Below are 12,441 nucleotides of genomic sequence, written 5' to 3' on the forward strand. Positions count from 1 at the left end.
GTAACATAAATGGCAGTGTGTTAAAGTTTTTTCATGTAGGTAGAATTGAAAAGATGGCAATGCAATATGGATAAGAAAATTACTATAATACATAATACTTAAAAAGAAAGTAGCTACAAAAATTTGCACTAAAAATATTGCGATTGTAAATAAGATTGTGTATAAACAGATACAAGCAGAACGTTAGGCACACTTTATTAACAAAATTTTGATATCATCACTTCTATATACTGGGTCCATATCATTTTCATCAACATAAGAGAGGTTTAGGCTGATGTCGGAGCCATTTAATAGTTTTATAAAATCCTTTAGAAGTTTCGGTTTGTTGCCAGTGGTACGAAATTCATAGCAACACAGTATTATTGCACTTGGATATTGTGTAAGTATGTTAGTTATTTCCTCGTGTAATTTTAAAACACCTTCTTCATAATAAATACAATCCGCAATTAAAACACAATCGATCTCTTGTGAATTTGTTTTAAAATAGTTAAAAATTTTTGTTTTGTCTTCTGAATTACCCCATTTATAAACAGCAGCATTTAAACAACATTCCTTGGAGAAAGTTGATCCATAAATTACTTTATCCATATCATGATGAAGCAGTTTATTTTCATTTATAAACGGTATATTCTTTTTAATATTAGTTTCCATAAGTGGTACAAACTCTGGCAAATCTGTTACCATCACATGTTTAGCTCCTGCTGCAGAGGCAGCTATGCCAACAGCTCCAGTGCCAGAACCCAGTTCTAAGACGTTTTTACCTTCAATATACTGACGTCCTTTTTCGGTAAAAATGAACTTTAACAACACAAGGGCAGCGTCCCAGACGACGCAACCCACGTCTCCTACAGTTTTTTGATGAATTTGTAAACACCATTCTTCCCTATCATCCAATTTTATGTCAATTTTACGTACAAATTCATCTTCAAGGTCCATTTAATAGTTACACAACGCGCTGCTTAAACGCAGCTATTCGCGTTATTATTAGTCCGCATTATTGTTCGAGTGCTATCCGCGTTATTATGCCTTGTCCGTTTTATTTACATTCTTACTATCCGTGTTGTGGAATGCTGCTGATTTTGGTGTAGGCAATCAAATTAAATCGTTAAGAAATTAACTTCAATGGTTTAATTAAAATTTTATTAGGTTGATTTGTCCTGGACTAGATATCTTTGAGTTAATTTATCCCTATTATCCGCGTTCTTGAAAGTAGACATTAAGTTAAGTACATAAGTACCATGCCATAAAATAATTAAAATCTTCATGTAAACATTAATACTTTTGGCATGTTTTAAATCATTAAATTGATTTTGTCATTTTTTCCCGTCGCATTGTTGTAATATTAATTGTATATCGTATTTATTATTTACTTTTATCAATGCGCGAAAAAACCCCCAAAAAAAATAAAAAAGTTGAATTCCTACTGTCCGCATTATTTAATGCTATCCGTTTCAAATACATGCCTGCCATTTATTGTGCAATAACATTCAACAAAAAACAACATACTTCTTGGTTTATTTTAATTGCAAGAAGCACAGCAGTAAAGTATAAAGGTGATTACAAATTAAAAAAAAATTTAAATAAAAATCCAGCTATACTATCAAAAAACAAGAATTTTTTAAACAATTGAAGAATCCAATGCAACTTTAAATAATTTTATGAACCTGCCAATAAAAAACAAAAAAATTTTCATGTTAGTACCACAAAAACAAGTAAATATTATCATTTTTATTTTGAAAAGTTTGAAAAAATAGTCAATTAATTATAGAAACATAAAGTTTACTATATACAGTCACATAAATATCTTTTAAAAGTAATACACATAACATTTACTGCAATTCCAAAACAAAAAGTGTAATTTTTATACAGTTATTTAAATCTAAATAAGCTTCATTTAAAATTGTTTTTTTGTACACAGCTTATTGAAACAGTGTGACGTTGTTTTTGATTTTTATAAATTTTTCAATATTCAATCCACTTGCTTCAATTATTTAAGACAAATACATTTTGTTAATTATTTTTTTGCTTGACTTTTTAATATGTAACAAGTACATAAATCATTCTAAAAAAGTAATAATATTGATGCATTATTATTCACAATTTTTGTATTTGAGGTTAATATGTTATAAAGATATATCACTTTGCTATTTATTTATTCCCCCAAAATTTTTTTTATTTGTAAAAAATATATTGGACTTACCTGTACAAGTAGAAAAAGAATGAAAGAAGATAAAAGGCAAGTTTAATCCAACCTTCCTTCATTGCATATGATAAAATATCAGCATTCATTATTGTGGTTGGGTCATACAACCCAGGACCACTCATAACCGGTCTTTTGCTGTACCTGAAAAAAGATTGACAATTATTTTAAAGAAGTTAAATAATTAAGTTTTAACCAAGTCCATTAAATTTAACCTGTAAACATTGTACAGCATAAGTGGAATGTTCAAGAGAACTGTGATCCATTCCCACGCCCACAAAAACAACAAGTTGTAAAAAATAAGGATTCCATATTCTGGTAATACAAGCTAAAAATATAAATGCATTTCATTATTAAAAACATGTTTAAATAGCTTTATATTCTAGAAAATAACTTACCGGATTTAAGCTGTTACATTGGTCTATTGGGTTTTTGTAATCTGTTTTTAATTCATCAAATGCAATTATCTGTAAAATACATAAATTTACTAGTACAGAAACATTTTTTTAAATTTATTTGTTCTTTATAAAAAAAAGATTTACCTGCCAAATTGCAAAGAATATCAGAAACGCTGTAAGAATTAACGCCAATATATAACAAAACGCAGCAAATGTAAAGGCCATTTTTAATTCTTTAAAGTTTCTTTGTTTTACAAAGTTAATTTAACAGTGTACAGGTGTATAAGTGTAATGTAGGTGGGTAAGGTCCTAAAAACAAAAAAATAAATAATCCAACATATAAACAAGCTACACAAACTGACTGACTGACGAACACATTCAACAGTTCAATTCAGACCATTTTTTAAACTCCATTTTTACATATAATAGACAATTTGGTAGCTGTGCGTTTAAATAATATGAAGCTACACTTAAACCTTTTTAATCTAAATCTTACCATAACCACGTAAATTAATTAAAATAACAATTTCAACAACTTAAAAGCAACAAAATAAAATCGAAAATAAAATTTTCCAAAATAAAATCGAAATTTTTTGCAAGTCAAAAATGACGAAAAATCACCTGGTCATGCGTGACTACCATAGAAATATAATAATTAATTTTTAGAATTTAATAATTATCCCCAAAGTTTTACTATTTAAATTATTATTTTGTCGTTTATTGGAAGCTTTCTATAATGTTTTAATACTTAACCATTATTTTTAATGCTACTGCGTTTTTATTAGGAAATGTATTAACAGTTTTTTTTTAAAAAAACTTCAATGTTATTCAAAGTATGATTGCTCAGAAATAAAAACATAGAACATACTTTTATATTATTAAATTTTTATGAAAGATTTAAGATCTGTATACAAGCTTGTTACATAATCATAGAACTTACATACTGTATACCTTTAAAGAAATCAAATTATTGACTACAAAATATAAAGGTTCCATGTTACAACAGAAGTGACCACTTTCAAAGTAAGGGGTAAAAAATTACCCAATTTCCAAAAAAATTTAGTAAATATGTGACGAACTATACTAATAATGTGTCAACTTTAGTGTCGTGTTTCTTTTAAAAAAAGAATCAAATGACTTATAAGTAAGTTTTTAATATTCGTATTTTTAAAATGTCGTTTAAAAAATTCAACTTTCTTGAGCGACCTCCATCGACTCATCACCAGGTGATGTCTGTTCCTCTTTATCCTCACTCTTCTCATATGCTCGGTCACAAGGTGTCACCACAATGCCATCCCAGACTGACACTTTAGTAGCAATACTCCCATCTCCTTCAAATCCCAAGATATGTTTAAAACCACCATGGGATAGAACTCTAAGTAAGGTTTGAGCAGTGTAGCATACCTGGATTAAATGACAAAAATCAAAAAAAATAAACTTTAAATTTTACAAATTTGTTTACAGCATCAAGGCAAAATTTAATTTACTTTGTCCTGTTGTTCAAGGGTCATAACAGTGTGGACCCTAACATTCCCACTTTCACAAGGGTCGACAATTCCAGCTGATCCAGGGAGAAAAAATCCAGAAGAGAGTAAACGTAAACATCGCCTTAAACATTTTTAATTAAGTAAGTTACAGCACAAAGATAATTTACGATCGCTAATAAAGCAAAACATATTTTATATGTAAAATCAAAAATCTAAAAAAAATTTTTAAGGGTAAAGAATCTTATTTTTGATTTTTAGTTTTTTTTTTACCTGAATGCTTCATTGATGGGTAAGGGTTGTCGATTGGGGTTATTCATGACAGCATGATGCGCTAAAAGATCAATTATCCATGGAGTTAAGGGTTGAAACCCTTCAAATCTTCTTGACAAATCCTTAAGCAATCTTACTAACATTTTTACACTAAAAAAATAAAGAATTATCTTAAATGTAAAACTTCCATCAAAAAGTCAAACAATTTCTTTAAATGTGAGTATTAGTGTTTTAATCTTCTTACCTGGTATGAAAAGCATTTTCTTCAAACCATCTCACATGTCTAATAGCAGCGAGGGCAGCTTGCAATAATTTTTGTTCCATGTGAACATTAGGTTGCAATTTACGCAAATTTAGCGGCACTGTTGCAATTAAAACATTGATGGTTGCATTTGTTGTTTTAAACTCAAACCCGGGACCTGTTTCTTCAATAACTACTTCATCTGATGGATCATTCTTTTTCATTTGTTCTACAATCTTTAAAAAATACGTGAAAATAAGTAAGACACAAAGTATTTTGACTTCTGTATATGAAAAAGAAATATAATAATGTAAGACTACTGTATACCACTTCTGCTAGCTTCTTAACAGATTCTTTAGTTGGTAAAGTTTTAAGAATAATAGCAACATCAGCAACAATGCTGCCAATCATCATAGTCCCTTTCTTGAAGGAACCAACCTATATAAATATAATGTGTTAAAATATTATTCAATGGTAAAATATAGTTTACTTGTAACAAAAATTCGTTTCGAAGTAACATAAAACAACGAATTAAAGAATAAAACTTTGATAGTTAACACAAATAATTGAGTATACTTGTCTGTATTCTTCAATCTGTGCATCAAATTCTGTTGAAGGAGCAACCACTAGAGAATCAAGTGCATTGGTAACCTTGGTAACAAGACTTAAAATCAAACTCTGGTCCTGTGCTGACGCTGTTAATTCCTGACTTCTTTTAACCAGTGCCTAAAGAGATTTAAATCACAATGTATACAAAATATTGCATATATATATATATATACACACTAATTTACCACACCACATAATATTATTTAACTGTTTAGTGATAGCTCAAAAAAGGTATAAAAATACAGTAAGGGTTTACGCTAATGATACTGTTTTAATTTAACCTTTAGACCGAACTATACTATCAATAAATGACCATGATGTATATATATATATAGTTAATTGAGATGTCTCAAATATATTTTTTAACACATACCAAACAAATAAACTAACCTGGGTTAATTCGTCGTCGTTCGGAGCTGGCTTAACTCTTGGAAAAGCTTGTTCGCACATAACAGAATCAAACGGAATGTGGGGAACAAAAACACGAGTTGCTCCACCGCCAGCGCCGCCTCTTCCCATTCCTCCGCCTCTTCCTCTACCTCCACGTCCTCTCATTATAGTATTAGGTTAACTTTAGGTATAAAATAATAAAACTTGTAACTTTTTCTGAACTGGCGTGTATACAAATTTCGATCCGTGCCGGTTTGACATTTGACCTACTTCACGCTCCAGTTGTTGTGATGTATATCTTTTATCCTCAACATTTGACAAGTTTATTTTTTTCAAACTCTACTTTAGAAGGTCATGACTTTAAAGCAGTACCTTAAAACTAATGTGAAGGTAAACAATAACTTTACCATAATAAATGTCGTTTGAAATAAGTTTATTTAGAATTTTACATTGTTATAATATACCTTTTTTTTTTTTTAAATTTTAAATTTAGAAATGACAAACCAACATGTGATTAGTTTATTTAATCAAGAACAAAAACGTATGATAGCAACATAATAATACTAAGTTTGTATAAATGAAAAGGTTTTAAAACAACTTGGGAAGAACGTAATACTGGTAACAAAACAAGAAAATCATGTGCATAAAGTGTTCACCTAAACAAACTTGTGTTTTCCATTTCAGTAGACATCAAACGCAAACTAATTCGCTTTTTATATAATTCCAAATTTATTATCTTAACAACCACTACATCATTTGGGCCTAAAATATGTTTAAGTCTTTCCCATCGACCATTCATTTGACTTAAATGAATAAGACCATCCTAAAAGAAAACAAAACCTTATGAAAATAATATTACCTGGTGGCTTTGGAACAAGAAAATCATGTGTACCGGTAGCATGGTGTAGTGGTAAGAACACTTGCTACACCACACATGAGGTCGTGGGTTCAACCACTGATCTCATGCTGTAGCGCCCTTGAGTAAGGCGCTATAAACAATATGAACTTCTGCTGAGCCAGCACTTAATTAGCAGTATATTTATCGGGCAATTATGATCTATAACATTCTAAACTGCCACAGGCATCTTAAGACTGGGTCAGGGTAACAGTTGTTACTCTATGTTTAGGTCCCGCATTCGACCTTCCCACATTGAGAATAAAAAGATATACAAAAAAAAATTATTTGGTGGTTTTGGAACCAACCAAGTTGTAGAAAAACCTAATTACTTACCATACCAACACCAATATCCACAAAAACACCAAACCCCGCCAGGTTGGTCACTTTACCCCTAATCACCTCACCACATTTTAAGTCCTGGGGGGACCTAAGTCCCTGTCTAAAAAGGGGCTTAGAAGATTCCTCCCTAATATCCCGATAACCCATTGGTTGGGTAAGACCATCAGTTATAAATTGAAAAGTAAACTTGCCAATGCCAAGTTCCTGAGCGTATTGTAAGCCAGCTTTAAAAAATAGAAAAAAGAATAAGAAAAATAAAATAGCGTTCCAACTTAGATTTGTATTTAAGGTACTTACATCTTCTGGTCAGAGCTTGTTTAATTTTGGCTATGAATGATTTTGTCCCGATTTCATTTACATCACAGTTAATTAATTGAAGAAATCTAAAAAAAGTATATTGTATTACTATTAAAAATTTACAATTTAAGTTACAAACGCTTTACTTTAAAGTTGGGTCATAAGCTTCAGGATGTATTTGTGTTTGATCCAGTGCATTTGGAACATGATCAACCATTTTCTTTTTCTTGCTGTCTTTGCTTGAAGTTGCTTGCTTACGCTTTCGACCTGCTTTGTTACTAGATGGCAAATCATATGAAGGATCATCTATTTCTTCTTTAATATATGGAACGTAGTTTACTTGGGTATTATCTAAAGCAATTTCCCTCATTGTATAAGGAATATTCTCTTCATTTTCTTGTTTAATATAGGCCGTGTTTTTGTTGTTGTTAGTATCACTTGGGTTGGTATTGTCTTTGGAAATCCTAACAAAACCTAAAACAATTAAAAAAGGTATACAAATTCGAAAAAAATAATTGGCAATAGAAAAGTGCAAAATGTATATAACAATAATATTTAACCCTTTTTATAATTTATCTTAAAAAATACAAAAAGCTCTTGATATTAAATATTTAACTACCTGAACATTGTTGGAAAGTTTTTTCTCCAATTCCAGGCACATCCAACAACTGCTGTCGACAAATAAATCTGCCGTTCCTTTTCCTCCATTCGATTATTTTTTTTACATGGTTGGTTTTTAATCCAGCTACACGACTAAACAATAAACAATTTGTTTCCTAGTATAATATATAATTTAAGAACCAAGCAATACACTGGTGCTACCAGTTTTAGAGTTGCTATACAACCCATCAACTATGATATTAAATCAAAATTAAATTGAGGATTACCTTAAAAGTGAAGGGCCAGCAACATTGAGATCAACACCAACAAAAGTTACACAATCCTCAACAACACTGTTCAATGCTGATTTCATCATAGTAGATGGTATATCATGCTACAACAAAATTTCAAGTTATTAAGTCCCAGAAATGTGACCTGAAAACCCTAACCACAAATATAACCATTTCATTAACCTGATACATGCCAACCCCTAAATGTTTCGGTTCTATTTTTACAAGCTCCACCAGGGGGTCTTGAAGCCTTCGAGCAATGGATACAGCACTTCTAAGATTAGGGTCAAGGTCTGGTAGTTCCTTGGCTGCTTCATCAGTCACACTGTAGATAGAAGCCCCGTTTTCGTTAACTATACTGTGCAAAAAATTAAAAAATATTTGTAATTTCTTTTTAAGACCATACATACAAATATGCTGGTACAATTGTACTAAAATGGTGATTAAAACAAACAAAAATATGCATTATACTTTACCAGTAAGCTAATTCTGAATACTTTTTATCTCGAATAAAATTTGAAATAAAATTTTCGGTTTCTCTGCAAGCTGTTCCATTACCAATTCCAATAATTTCAAACTTGCATTTTCGATATAAGTCACTTATCTGAAACCAGTTTACAAAAAAATGATTAAATGATAAACACAATGGAAATAGGACACTGAGAAAACAAGTTTAGGTAAAAGGGTTTACTTAGAAAAATTTTCAACTAACAAAAGAATAAATTATTTTTGCCTACCTTTCTTGCAGCTTCATTTTTATATTTTAAGTTAAAGACATCAGTGGCCATCACTTCACCTCCAGTTGATGAAACTACAGCACATTTACAGCCATTTGTAAACCCAGGATCTACCCCTAACACTACAAAACATAAGCTCATATCATTTAGTACAGTTCTATGCTTGATTATATAAAACTTAACCCTTTTTTATATATTTAATAAATTGTTACCAGTCTTTCCTCTTACAGGAGCAGTCAAAAGTAACTTCTTTAAATTATGGCAGAATATTTCGACAGAAGCTGATTGTGCTTTTTTTGTTAATTCAATTCTAAAAACTACAAAAGTAAGTATAACAAGTCAATTCAAATTAAAAAAAAATTAGATTAATTAACACAACTACACTTACCTTGCATGTCTCAATACCAAAGGCAAAATAAGTCTTTTATAAGCTTCTTCAACACATCTACTTAACATATTCTGCAACAAATGTATAAAAACTACATTATCAACCATAAGTGTAGGATACAGAACTAAAATGATTAATTATACAAAAGTTGGTAAATTTAAATTTTTTTTAAAATGCTTCTTTATCTAATAAAAACAAAATAATAAAAGAACCTGTGAATCATTGTCTTTGTAAATTTGCACCCAATTTTCCTGGCACCATTTAAGAAATGATTTTTTATGATGTTCACTCACTTCAACCTTGACTGTCAAATGTTTTCGTGCCTCTCCTCTGTTAATTGCCAAAATCTACAAAAAAAATTAATAAACTTAGTTTAATTATTTAGAATTTGTAAGTCAATTTTTATACTCATATTTTTAAAATTTATTTACAAAGTCATTGAGAAATTGGCTCTTTCATTTTTACAACCAGACACAATCTTTCTTTAAAAATATGTTTTTTTGAAAAACAAATATGATTAAACCTGATAAGGTTTAAGTTGAAACAATGACACATGAAAATCAAAATATATTTGATATTTTTCTGCTTCATTTTGTTTTGTGTCTTCTTGTTTTTCAGACTTCTTTTTTGAGGTTGTAGATAACTTGGAATGCAAGGTCATTCTTGAAGTACTTAAACTAAAAAAAGGGCAATTCATGTTAAATATTAGGATCATTTTTGATAGATGAAAAAGTAATATATCCACTACCTATTAAACCAACAAAGACTGGTCTATTACTTTAAACTATAACCTGTAAAAAATTCCGCATAAGTATAATTTATTTTAACACTTATACTTAATAAACAATATTGACTAACAACAATTTCAATTAATTACGAAATCAATACTTTGAAAAATTATCTGATGACCTACATTTTTCTAGTAGCTTCTAAAGTCAACTTATGCTTCGAGATATGATCGCAAATAATATCACGAACACCCGATTCTACTTCAGATAATGTCCCCAAACCTTTTTGTTTAACAACCCATCTTCTTAGGTTTGGTTTATTTTCTCTATTCTCAAGCACGCTGTCTGCAGCTTCCTGAAGACCCAAGTTCCGAGCTCTATCAGCTAATGAACGTTTCTTATCACCTTTAAAAGGTGCATTCTATAAAAACACAAAATTAAATTAACAAATACCTTTAGTTTATTACTAAAGTCAATATCTTGTTGTACTGTCACACAGTCAAGTTAAAAACATAGTTAAAAAGTTGTCATAACTTACCATAAGGTTAAGTTCTTCAGTAGTTTGGCAAGCTTTTATTGACTTCCTAAGAATAGGTGTAAGTTTGCCCTGCTTTTCAATATTTGCTATAATTGTGTCAGCCTTTTTCTGGACATTTCTAAAAGTTAAAAAAAATGTTAAATTGTCATGAAGAATATCAAACAAAGCTTAGAAAATCGAACAAAAATTTACAAACCTTAATTCACTAAAACTATCAACAAACTTTCGAAGTTGATTAGCTTCCATTCCATTGGTTTGTTCCTTTCTGTAGCGAGCCAGAAATGGAATTGTACATTCTTGTTTTTCCACCATGTATATTAAGTTCTTTGCAACATTAAAACTAAAAAAAGGCAAAGAATCGATATCACATATTTATATACATGATAATAAATCATGAATAGGCATAAGTTATAATATATCATTTCTCCAAGTAGAACTGTTAATGCATGTATACTTACTTTATAGCCGTATCAGCTATGGTAAAAAGTGAACTTTTTTGTAATTTTTTAATATTTAAATATTCTCAAAAGGTTATGAAATATATAAATTAACCTTATGTCCAGATCATTAGCCAATACCTCCACAATATTCCATTCTTCATCTGCATGATGATTCACATCCATAATTAACTTATTAATACCAACTAAAAAATTGCAAAGTATATATAATACACCAAAATAACAATAAACTAAATGTTACAATAATGGGTTACTATTTAATAAAACGAAATATTAAAAGAAGTATTTAGAGTGTAAGTTTAGACAATTGGTTTTTATATTTATGTTACATATTAAAAAGACCTAAAAAAAAACAATTAAACACAAGAGCTAAAAAAATAGTCAACATGATTTTAACAAAACATTAAAAATGAAAAAGAAATAAACATCAAGGTTTTGAGACTTTTCCTAACAACTGTGGAATATTTATAATTTCGTCGTTATCTGATGAGTCTGTTTCAGAATCACTTGATAGTTCAGTTAAAAAATTATTTAAAGCCGTTTCTTTTAAGTCTTTTACAAATGAAAGGTCCATTTCAATAACTTTGGTGCAATCGTCAACATTTTCGATATCAAGTTGACTTAATTCATCTGGACTTTGCTCAACTTTTTGTTTAAGTTCATGGTTTGCAGTTTTAATTTGGGGCAGAAACCCTTTGACTTTGCTTAAAAGTTCAGTGTTATTTGAAACTCTACAAATCTGAGGTTTAGTTGATGTTGATTTTTGTGTTGAGTTTTTGGAAAAAGATTTCTTTGATCCAATAAAGTTCAGTTTTTCAGAGATTGAATTTTCTTTTAGATTTTTATCCAACAATTCTGATGAATGTGATTTATTATCGTTAGTAGCCGTGGCTGACATTTTACGAACAACTTTTTGGTTTCAAAACCAACAAACGTTGACAATTAAATAAAATAGAAACTCTGTATAAATAAAAAAGCGAATTTCTTATAAATTTTAAGATGCGATGATCAAAAACTCTAAACTTTGCTCACTGAGTTAATGTAACTGCAAACTTACACGCAATGTTGTATTTTAACAAGAATGGGTCCAGTACTTTCTTAATAACAAGCAGACAGAATGTACTTTCTTCTTAATAAGCAGAAAGTAAAGTTAAAGATACCACGTGTGTGCAAAAGCCTGCGCAGAAACAGCATTTTTGATATAGCTTCGGTGATTTCCCTTCCATGTTTCCGTTAAAAATTGCAACTTTTAATAAAACAATTTATACAGTGTTTTTTTACAAATTGCTGTGCGTTCAATTAAAAAACCTTTTAAGATTTTTAATCTACATTGATTTATATTCCAGCCTAATAATAAAACAAAAAAACAACAGCAGCGTAATGTAGGGGTAAGAACAATTGCTACACCACCATAAGGTCCTGGGTTCAATCCGTACTGCTTTTACGCTGTAGCGCCCTTGAGTAAGGCGCCATAAACTCCTGCTGAGCCAGAACTTAATCAGCAGCATAATTACCAGGCAATTATAATCTCTATAATATCCCAAACTGCTAAAGGCAACTTAAGACTGGGTTG

The 12,441-nt window shown here is 30.0% G+C and overlaps 5 protein-coding genes across 5 annotated transcripts; all 5 read right to left on the reverse strand.

Annotated features, from left to right (window-relative positions):
* Positions 1-2: 2 nt before the first annotated feature.
* On the reverse strand, positions 3-980 carry LOC145755154 (protein N-lysine methyltransferase METTL21D-like). The gene has a single exon (XM_082571374.1). The coding sequence runs from the start codon at positions 934-936 to the stop codon at positions 184-186; it is 753 nt and encodes a 250-aa protein (XP_082427500.1). The 5' UTR covers positions 937-980; the 3' UTR covers positions 3-183.
* Positions 981-1,577: 597 nt separating this feature from the next.
* LOC145754949 (protein cornichon homolog 1-like) lies at positions 1,578-3,081 on the reverse strand. The gene is made up of 5 exons (XM_082571125.1): positions 2,743-3,081; positions 2,599-2,667; positions 2,416-2,528; positions 2,201-2,344; positions 1,578-2,062 (listed from the first exon to the last, which is right to left on the reverse strand). Exons 1-5 carry the CDS (start codon positions 2,821-2,823, stop codon positions 2,035-2,037), a joined length of 435 nt encoding a protein of 144 aa, XP_082427251.1. The 5' UTR covers positions 2,824-3,081; the 3' UTR covers positions 1,578-2,034.
* Positions 3,082-3,379: 298 nt separating this feature from the next.
* LOC145754950 (interleukin enhancer-binding factor 2-like) lies at positions 3,380-5,818 on the reverse strand. Its single transcript, XM_082571126.1, has 7 exons — positions 5,596-5,818; positions 5,173-5,322; positions 4,924-5,034; positions 4,600-4,832; positions 4,356-4,505; positions 4,086-4,206; positions 3,380-4,002 (listed from the first exon to the last, which is right to left on the reverse strand). Exons 1-7 carry the CDS (start codon positions 5,758-5,760, stop codon positions 3,787-3,789), a joined length of 1,146 nt encoding a protein of 381 aa, XP_082427252.1. The 5' UTR covers positions 5,761-5,818; the 3' UTR covers positions 3,380-3,786.
* A 281-nt stretch (positions 5,819-6,099) lies between these two features.
* LOC145754624 (S1 RNA-binding domain-containing protein 1-like) lies at positions 6,100-11,040 on the reverse strand. Its single transcript, XM_082570706.1, has 17 exons — positions 10,963-11,040; positions 10,607-10,750; positions 10,411-10,528; positions 10,058-10,293; positions 9,668-9,821; positions 9,357-9,491; positions 9,145-9,215; positions 8,969-9,066; positions 8,757-8,878; positions 8,496-8,623; positions 8,203-8,377; positions 8,017-8,123; positions 7,749-7,882; positions 7,276-7,603; positions 7,130-7,215; positions 6,827-7,056; positions 6,100-6,418 (listed from the first exon to the last, which is right to left on the reverse strand). Exons 1-17 carry the CDS (start codon positions 11,031-11,033, stop codon positions 6,248-6,250), a joined length of 2,508 nt encoding a protein of 835 aa, XP_082426832.1. The 5' UTR covers positions 11,034-11,040; the 3' UTR covers positions 6,100-6,247.
* Positions 11,041-11,295: 255 nt separating this feature from the next.
* Positions 11,296-11,820, reverse strand: LOC145755384 (uncharacterized). Its single transcript, XM_082571609.1, has one exon. The coding sequence runs from the start codon at positions 11,764-11,766 to the stop codon at positions 11,296-11,298; it is 471 nt and encodes a 156-aa protein (XP_082427735.1). The 5' UTR covers positions 11,767-11,820.
* Positions 11,821-12,441: the final 621 nt, after the last annotated feature.

This window comes from Corella eumyota, chromosome 6 (genome assembly GCF_963082875.1).
Source record: "Corella eumyota chromosome 6, kaCorEumy4.1, whole genome shotgun sequence".
Lineage (NCBI taxonomy): Eukaryota > Metazoa > Chordata > Ascidiacea > Phlebobranchia > Corellidae > Corella > Corella eumyota.